The 10319-nt window shown below is 44.0% G+C and overlaps 1 protein-coding gene across 2 annotated transcripts in view; it reads right to left on the minus strand.

The window, feature by feature from the left end:
* Positions 1-1133: 1133 nt before the first annotated feature.
* The window catches only part of LOC120540977 (BRCA1 associated protein), a 29320-nt gene continuing 20134 nt past the window's right edge, over positions 1134-10319 (minus strand). For both annotated transcript variants that reach the window (XM_039772194.1, XM_039772193.1), the window contains exons 9-12: positions 8685-8794; positions 6038-6127; positions 5512-5615; positions 1134-2733 (exon numbers count right to left, since the gene is read on the minus strand). In XM_039772194.1, the coding sequence (XP_039628128.1) occupies positions 2370-2733; positions 5512-5615; positions 6038-6127; positions 8685-8794 (668 nt within the window). In that variant the 3' untranslated portion in view covers positions 1134-2369. The remainder of the gene's footprint in view (positions 2734-5511; positions 5616-6037; positions 6128-8684; positions 8795-10319) is intronic.

The raw sequence follows: 10319 nt of genomic DNA on the forward strand, positions 1-10319 counted from the left end.
ACAAAGAAGAACCAGCTGTGGATAAAACAGGACAAGGCACATCACCAAGGCAAGGAAGGCCACTCCACTGCAATGGAAACCCCCTCCAAATACATGAAATACTTGCAAATAAGAATTCAAGCAACACCCACTCAAAAACAATGCTCAAGGAGTAGTAGTAGGCATGGCACCACCCTACTATGCCAACTCAGAATGGGATGCCACCTGCTGTCGCCCTGCAAGAAATTCACTTGGGGTGTATCGCCCACTACACATCCACCCTGACAGGTATTAGTGGTGGGATTGGCAACATCACTTGTTGGTTCAGACAGCACCTGTTTTGAATAAGTTGAGCTGTCATCCAGCTGCCAACGAGACCTCTGATCTTGGCAAGTGGTTGCATCATGTGCAGCCACAAAATCTAAACTAAAACACACTAACATGGGGGCTACCAGTGACACCAGAATACCCAAAGGAATCCCACATGAACACAGCAGAACTTGAGTCAGAATCACACTCTTTTTCCTGGTGCACTAACACGATGTCTCCCTTAAATACTGCAAGGAGGTGTTGCACAAAAAATGCTGTGGGGCCCTGATTCCCCCAGAGAATGAGTTCAGCTGATGTTCCCACAAAGCCCAAAGCTCACCCATCAGTCCACAATGTAAGGAGACCACTTCTGAGGCAGATGTGAGGGGTTTGCCGCTGACCCACTGGCAGTTCACTACTATGCAGATCTACAAACGGAGGCACTTTGTGGTGCTTGGCAACGAGGATGGGATTTGCACTCTGGACGGGTGGAGTGTAGTGGAGTGTTGTGGTGACACTACACAGAAAAGGTGGGGTTGGACAAATCGAAATCCACTGGCATCAATAGGAAGCGCACCGCTCACAGAGTTTTTGAATTGGTCACAATTCACAGACAACACATTCTTACCACCTGCCCAAAATTCTGGGAATCTTCCACATGCTGACCAGATGAGACTTGGACTCTAGAAGACCTCGGAAGGTGTCCTGTGGTCTCTGGCACCAGATGTTAAGTGCAGATCCACTATTTTTCGGTCAGTTGTGAGGAACCTGAATGTGTATTAAATACAGAGCAGACATCAGCACAAGTGTGGCCAGGGGTTCAAACACCAGAGTCTTCACCGCCATTAAGTAAAACACCTCTCCTTTTATTGCGTAACATTCTACAAATGAACAAACAGCACACATTTGTCAGAGAGATTGTCGTGACGCGACGTCAACATAAAGCTAAAGCAGTCGTCTCAAAAACATAATTGAACCCGTGAAGCACAAAATGTGCACATTTATGAGGAGGAAGAAGATTGAAATAAATAAATTAAATTAAAGGATGCCATATTCACATTCTGGAAGAAACCTCAAACTGGGAAAACAACTTTTTATTTTCTCTCAACACCTTCCACATAGAGAGCCCAGGCTCCAAACACCTTACCTTTCACACAAATGGCAGGAACTGAAATGTGAAATCTTGTGCTCCCCAGTCCAATTCCTCCACCATCTTGTCTCCCCTGAGCACAGAAGCTGACAAAGCTCGGTTCCGGGTATCGCTCTGCACTTGTAATGACTTTCTGCAATGTAGTGTCTAGCTCCAGGGTGGTACACCTTGGGTTTGACGCAGGCCAGTTGCCGTTATCGGTGGACTTTAAACTTTCCTCCCTCATCCGCATGATTTTGCAAGGAGTTTCTAAATTTTCACCCACATCCCAAAAGGGGGCGGGTTATTCTCCTTTGAAGGTGGGTATGTGGACGGGGTGTGCCTCGTGGTGGGCCACTGTCCTATCTGCCAGGTCATGCACTGACTCTGTGAGATCCTACAATGGTCACTGAGGAGATGAGATGTACCGCCATTAAACAGCTTCGTGGTGAGGCTCTCTGTAAAAGGTGCAACACAAAGTAAAGACTCGTCTGACCGGCTAGCATTATTTAAAGGCTTGGACAGCTGAGACGGTGAAGATTTCATTGGACAAAAACCCAAAACAAGCTGATGTGGAGGTGGACAGTGAAGGGCAGAGCTTCAAAATGTCCTAGGACAGACCGCAGGCTGTTACTGGGAACAGAGGTGTGCAAACACACAAACCACCATTAGTGCTGGACAGTTGTTTCCTTTACCTCATGTTAATTACACAAGAAACGATGAGTAGGCTGACTCCGTCGATACGTAATACTGTTCAGAAGCAGCATTTGTGAGCGTCAGACGGCACGCCGCAGCCGATGTGCAAATTTAGGTACTCACGCCCTTTGTGCCGAGGCTGGCAAGTCTGGGGCGATGCTATTTGGTAGAGGATGCCAAGCGGGTCACAGCTGACTTGTGCGTAAAGGCAGATTGAGGAGGAGAAGGAGGAGGACGAGCATCCTCTCACAGAAACTCATTTGCCCCTCTTCCCTCGTCCCTTCCGTGCGGACAGTTTGCTGTTGCCCCCCGGCGCGACCGAGGCAGACGAGGTGGCGACGGCAATGTTGATCTGGCCCTCTTGGATCTCTTGTCTGGTGTCGGCCGGCATCTGGTCGATCTGCTGCTGGGTCTGCAGGTAGAACATAACGTCCCGTAGCTCCTCCTGCAGCTCCATGATCTTTGTGTCCTTCTGCTCGCACATCTCACGTAAACGCCGCTCCTCCTCCTTCAGCCGCATCTGCAGCTGGCTCTGGTTTGCACGCAGACATTTGTTCATCTCTTGTTCTTCTCTCAGTTCCACACCCAGCTTGGCTACTTTGGCATTCAGTTGTGTACACCTTGAAAGAAATGAGAAACGTGTAAGGACGTTCTAGGTAGCACCATTTGCTAACGAATGTCAAATAAACCAGAAAACAAATTGTGTCAACCGAACACAAGAAGATCATGTTGAAAATCTGCATTTGCACACTGACACTTAATTCTGACAATGTACACAAGCATGGTAGAGATTAATAACAATTAAATTCATTGTTATGAAAAAATCAGTATCATTATGGTTTTCAAACTGAAATGCATTTAATATAGACAAATAAAGAAATTGAATCCATCTTTACATAAAATATCAAGGTCTGTCCGTCCATCTGTCACGTAAGCTCAGTAGCATAACCCATGCTTGTTTTCGGATCCACGGTGGCCATTGACAATGTTTGATTGATTTATTTATTTATATAGTTCTATGTGTTGTCACACATGCGCATTAGACAGTTGCCTTCTGGGCTCGATTTAGGTATGTAATGCCACTCCGAAACGAGGGCTGGGGGTGCTGCCGCTAACTCTGTTACCTGTTTCTTCCTCAACTCCACAGCTCCAAGATGACACCCACCGAGGGCAACTGACTCCTCCCTTTCCAGGCCAAATCCTATAGAACCAGGCATCCACAGAAGGAGGCATCTCGCTTTTGAGTCAAGCCACACCGAATGATGGGGCTTCACGAATAGACAAGACCCGCTCACTCGAGTGACACAGCTGAATTAAAGGGAAGGCTACAGCTTATGTTCAAGTTCCTTTTTATTTGTGGTTGCTTCTGCTAAAAGGATTAAAATGGGATGACCTGGTTGGTCCACAGTGCATAATGACCTAAAGAATAAGACAACTGGCACAAGCAGCAAAATTAGCTTTCTCCTTAGGGTGGACAGGCCAGGTGGTAAGGGAATGACTTGGGACCCCACAGTATGAGTTGGCAAGTATGTTTAGGGACAAGGGACGTAAGGGCCTCACTGCTACTACCGTTGCCCCTGTGGCCCAGCTTTGGATAAGCATTGGAAAATGAATGAATGCAAGGATCCGGTTGGTGGTCCAACATTTCTTTTGAAGCCAGGTTTTTTCTAATGTTTGACTACAGTGCTTTTGACGTAGTGGTCTGGGGTGCTGCTATGCCCCCTACTGGTCACAATCTATTTATTTACTTATTTTTTTATTTATTTACTGGAGTACTGTGCTGCTTCCACTTTGTTTGTTTTTCTTAAAACTTGACTGTTTGTGTCCTCATTTGCCCAGCTCATGACTAACTGATGGTTCTGGGTTCAACAGCTGGACACTATAAATGCCACAAGGGTTGGATGGGCATCCCTACCAGAGAAGGGGATGGTCCCTTACCCGAACAGGAGGCTCCAAGCAGACAGATCGGTGTCCTGACCAAACGAAAGGAAGGAACCAGGCCCGGAAGTGATGACTGAAGTGGCTGGATGGACAGCCCATCAGAAGATACTGCAGTAAATGTGTTATTACCCCAGAATGCAAGTTGGCAGCAGCCCTCCGTATTGGTGCCCATTTGGGGACCAAGAAGAAATGATGGGAGATGTAGTCTGGCAACACAGCCCTGCTGTGGGGGCACTGCAGGGAGACAAGCTCCCTAATAAGTGGGACTTCCATTTGACCTGGAAGTTCTTCCATCAGGCACCAGAAGTACTCCAGGCGAGTCGGAGCTGGGAGGACGTGGAGCAACACTCAAATGGAGGAAGGCAGTGCGGTGGTGAGGGATATTATGAGGAGAGGTATTGTGGGAAGAAACTACTTGTGCTTGTGTGACTTTGTGGAAGGACTTTATTTGAACCTGGAACTCTGTGTGTTCGTGTGTTGTGATGTGAGATTTTGCATACAAGTTAATAAATATTTTGTATGTCTTTATTTGTAACTTAGGCAAAGCAAATGTAATATTAGTGTTACATTAGTGAGAAGCATTCATGTTTACCTCCCCCCCCCCTTTAGGAATGGGTCTCTTTGTAATTTTACAACAGGATTGGGGGGGAAGCACCTCAAACCAGTTTGGTTAATATTTCTCTGCTGGAGTCTCTCAGTCAAACCCCACAAGAAAGCCTGGCTGCCTAACTGCCAACCTTTACCTTAACATATGGTTTGGAGGGTGGCAGATGTGAAGGTGTTCTATTCCCCCATTGGTCTGAAGTATGGCTGTTTCGAACTGGCTTGTATCAGAAGCCTTTAAGTACCATGACGCCCTATTGGCTCTAGGGGCTGGACAGAAAACCTATTAATTTGCTTGCTTTATCTCACTCTCTCACCAAACTGATGAAGGAGCATCTCACACACCATGAACTGAAAAGGACAACACAATGAAGAGCATAGCTTGGCAGCCATATTGAGACAGGCAAGCGACCTGTTATGAAGAAAGCTGACAACAAATGAGGACTTAAGAAGAGACATTTTAAATAGCTAACAAGTCTGTGTGCCGCCTGAAACTACACATCAACATTTAATCAGGTTGTATGGTTGCCAATATTCAAATGTACTTTGCATATTGTTATTACTTTTGAATATTATCAGTAATATCTCATTTAAAATGTAATTTAACTCCTGCTTGTATTTTACTACATCTATTTGCCTGAGGTTATAAATGTAGAAGGGAAAGTGGGGAGAAGTTATATGGTACAATACCTTATAAACAGTGGTAAGTCTGTGAGATTTGAGGAATTTTGCAAAGGCTACAAATTTATAATACAAAAGGGGAAAGTAGATCAATATATTACTCTATCAAGACAAAACATCGTGTTTTGGGGTTTGAGTCTGGCTGACGCCCCTGGTTCTATCACAACACTTACTTCTTCTCCAGGGACTGCTTCTCTTTAACTAATTCGTTCAACTTCTGTTCCAGGCTGTCACATTTCTCAATAGTCTCCTTAAATTTGGTCTTCATGTTATTTATCTTAAAAACATAAAGACAATAGTAAATAATAGTTGGCATCTAATGAGCTCCGATAGATGACACAGTATCAAAGAATTAAAATGTACCCTCCATGAATGCAAAATTAAATGAACTTCAGTTTAAAAGCATTACACCAATAAACAGATGAAAGCGTAAGTGAACCGATTCAAGTAATCTTTATAAGGACAATACAAAGATACCCAATTTAACCGGTCAGCCCGCTTATTTCTCCCACATTGCCATGACATCCTCAAAGTGTGACCCACACGTGTGATTGCAGGGAGAGACAAAAGCAGTTCATCTTTCTGCACACTAATGTCTGTATTGCTCGTCTCATGTCTGTTGGGGTGTCATTCATTAAAGATAATGGTAACATGTTGACAGATGAGGTCAACACTTTAATAAATTTCCACAATACTTACTTCTTCTGCCGTATCTTTTTCCAAATGAACAATTTTATTTTCCCAGTAAACTCGCTGTGACTCCAGCTGACTGGTCAGTAGGTATGAATACTAGAAAGAGACCCAGACATTAAAATTAATTTTCTCTCACTGTAAGGTACTTTTCAGCCTTATAATACAAACTTAAATCATGAGGAAATAATCTATCACTTCCATACCAGAGTTAAGAAAATGAATTGTTTCTGCAAAAAACGTCTTTTAATACTGAGGTGGAGAAATTAAGAGAAAAGGGGAGCAAAAAAAAAAAAAAAGGTGGATAGATGTGTGGTGGGGCCTAGCTGGATGGTGGGCTGCTACAAGTAACAATCCCTAAGTACATGGACTAGAGTTTGAGCAGCGGTTAATAGGGACTGCAATTTAAACATTCTATTTTACCTGAGGATCCTCATGGCTCTTGTATGTGTAGTTTGTTCACTGTTTATGTTATATTCATGGTTGTTTAGTTTCTTCACGTTTAACTATGTGCCATGTGTTTTGTGGGTAGTCCCTCCCAAGGAGAACCATCACCATTGAGAGAATGCCCTCTGCTTTATACAGACAGAAGGATAACCCACAGCCCCTGAATGCTCTTGTAGTGGTGGTGAGTTTGTCTAGTGCATTGCGCCATGGAACTAACAGTGTAGCATACCAGGGTCTGAAATTGAGGCGTACAATATCTGCAAGTGGTCAAGACCTGTCTGAGGAGTACAGGACTGCCTGGCGAAGCTGGCATAAAAGTAGTTCCGCAATCGCTCTGTTGGAGCGCTCTGGATGTGTCTCCTGGCTGCAGGAGACCATCTGCCTGGTTGTGTGGTCGCCAACAGGCCTCAATGGGCTGGTGGATAAAGGGCAAACTAGTTGCTTCTGTTGCAGAGAGGGGCCAGCAAAGACTCAAAGCAGGTGGGAGATGCCACCAAAGTGCTCACTATCTGAGAACGCTCATCTCAGAGTTGCTTTTTAATTGGCTTCTCTGGTAGTCGCACCAGTTGAGCATGTATATGAGATATAATTTGTTTGTGGTTAATAAAATAGTGGTGTGCCTTGGCATGTTTTGGGTTACAAAAAGGATGCCACGAGAGAAAATGGATTGGGAAGCACTACTCTACTGTTATTGTGCTTTTTGAGATTAAATGGATATTTTGAACCTCTGCTCTATTTTTTGTCTTTGTCTCTTGGGTTTCAGATTAAGATCGCCTTTTGAAGGAGACTTTTCAGAGGTTATTTGTGCCGCAGAGCATACTTATTTATGAAGATTCTATGTGGCCCATTTCATTACTGGCTGGGATTTGATGGTCATTTCCCCCTCTAAGTGGGTATTTTGATTGTTTTCCGGACATTGTGTGCTTGGGAACTCTTTAATTCAGTGTTTCTCAACCACTGGGTCATGGCCTCATTTTTGGGATACAGGTTGCTGCTGGCGGATCACACTCTATTCCCCCCATGACACTTGTATTGGGAAAATGTGAGTCGTGTCACCAATGAGGTTGGGAAACATTGCGCTCACTCACAACTCTTATGATTCTTGGTATACATGACAAACTATATGTGTAACAGCTTCAGGTGTTACTATTGCTCTAATTTTCCTATAATTTTAATTCACAATTAATTAATTAAATTTACATAGTGTAAACTACTTTACATAAAGGAGAACCACTTTGACCACCACTAATTTGCAGCCTCTATTTGGATGATGGGACAGCAGCCAATTTTGAGTCAGTAAGCTCCCCACATATTAGCTACCAGGTGGTGGGAGAGATAACCAATTAGAGACAAGTGTGGCAGGAGCCTGAGGGCCAGCCCAGTTGGGACGCCTGGAAGGACCGGGAGGCAGTCTATACGTCCTCTGGGTCACAAGGGGGCAACCGCCCTGGATAATGAGGGGACCACAGGGACGGAGCAAGGAGGCTCAGACCCACTGGGGCCCGTTACCACTGCCAGGGGGCGCCCTGAGCATCAGGAGATCTGCACTTCCGCCACACCTGGGAAGGTGGAGGAAGGACCTTCCAGGGACACCCGGAGTGCTTCTGGGTGCTCATGTGGCACTTCCGCCATACCAGGAAGTGCCGCCGGAAGGACATCAATGAGCACCTGGAGCACATCCAGGTGATTATAAAAGGGGCCGCCTTCCTACAGTCAGAGAGCGAGAGTCGGGTGCTGGAGGAGGACAAAGCTCCAGCGACGGTGGGAAGAAAGGCGGCCCACAGACGTTGAAAGGCCTGTGATTTGGGGTGTTTAGTGCAGGAGCACTATGTGCTGTGCGGGACTGTGTGTTGGGACTTGTTAATAAAAATGTGTTTTTATAACAGTGCCAGGTGTCTGTCTGATGGTGTTTGGGCTACCTGTCACACAGGGGATGACTGGGGGGCTAAAATTGACAAAGCCATGATGGTCAGTTTAGCCAGCGCATCAGTGAACACCCTACACTTTTGAAAAGATGTCCAGGGGTCTTTTATGACCACAGCGAGTCAGGACCTTGGTTTTTACGTCTCGCCCGATGGATGGCACCAATGGAATTTTCACTCGCACTGAGCCTTTTGCTAAGATTTTTGGAGATTTACAATTTTCCCAAGTACACTAGCTGGGTGCTTTTGCACCGATTTGTGTATATGCACTGCAGACTATACAGTACCTCCAGTTGCAGGGCGTCTATTTTCTCATCCTGGCAAGTGTCTCCCTCACATTCATACTGCACAATTTTTCCATCAGTTTTGCTGGCAACCAAACGATGGACATAGTTATCTAAGAAAAAAAAAAACATTATCTAATTGATTTTCTCTTTTTCCTGGGACGAGATGAGACTTTTTATCCAGAGACGAGAGAGAGATTTAACTACCCCTGGGGCCGGAAATAAAAGACAAAGAGTAGATGACAAAGCAGAACGCCGTAAAGAATTCAAAAACGGTGTGATACACATGCAGAGCAGGTTAGAAGTAATGGAAGTACGAAAATTCGAAGGTCTCAAAAATTTGCAGTAGAGATCGTTTTAATGCTAACAAATGGAAATTATTACTCGGTGAAATAACGGAACAGTGAAAACAGATCAAATATATTGTTCGGAGACTTGTAGATTATCTAATTTGTGCTGCCATCAGGTAAAAGTAGTGTTTCTTCCCAATGAAGAGGCATATCTGTGAGAATTAAAAGATTTGTTGTTTGGTAAAAGTGAAATCCAAATACCGAGCAGCAGAAACGTTAAGTGGCTGGCGCGTAGCACAGCCTGGGTTTGGTGACCAAAGCAAGCAGGGGGCTTCGAGTATTTACATAAAAAAGCCTAATTCTACAACTACAACTTAATATTATCTTTCAGACATGAACTAAAAAAGGACCTTTTATGCTGTTGCACCAAAATCATATGACGAAACAAAAAGCAAAAGACGAAAAGGAAAGCCCAGAGTCACTACCCAAGTACAAACAAAATTAGAATTTACAACCACAAAGAACAAACGTGATATCCGTAATGTCAGACAGAGGCACGAACTTAATAATAACCTTTAATCCTGTTTCACCAAAACCATGAGATGAGAAACAAAAATCAAAAGTCGCTACCAAAGTACAAACAAATTTAGAATTTGGAAACACAAAGAACCAACGTGATATCCGTAATCTTGGAGAGGGATGTGAACTAAATAATGACCTTTGATCCTGTTGCACCAAAACAATTAACAAGAAACAAAAATCTATGTCAAAAAGGAAAGCCAAAAGTCTTTAATAAAATAAGAATTTGGAACTGCAAACAACAAGGGTGACATCCATAATCTCGGACAGAGACGTGAACTAAATAATGACCTTTTTCACTGTTGCCTCTGACGTCATGGGCCGCACATAGGCAAGTTGTTACCCTGGTAACCAGTTTAAAAAACAAAAAAAAAACGAAGGTGTCCGTAAGTAAACAAAATACAGATAAAACAACATGCAAATAAGTCAAAACCAAAAAACGACATAAGAGATAAATTCCTAATATTCAAAAAAAAAAAAAAAACCCACACAGGAAGGATGTGTACCTTTCACATGGAAAATAACCAGACCAGATATATGATTTAAACTCAAGACTACGCCAACTCTGTGGCACACTGACCAAAGACAAGACGTAATGTCAGGTTACATCATGGGACTTTTCTGGCAATTTTCAGTCATAGCCTTCATTTACATAACCTTAGCAAGTTGGGGACAGTCAGCAGCACTCTCCCATGAAGCCAGTAGCCTAATGTCGCATGCCAATCAACTCGGTCAAGCTAGCTGGTGTTTTTCACATGTGCTCACAACA

This window comes from Polypterus senegalus, chromosome 12, assembly GCF_016835505.1.
Source record: "Polypterus senegalus isolate Bchr_013 chromosome 12, ASM1683550v1, whole genome shotgun sequence".
NCBI classification, from domain to species: domain Eukaryota; kingdom Metazoa; phylum Chordata; class Cladistia; order Polypteriformes; family Polypteridae; genus Polypterus; species Polypterus senegalus.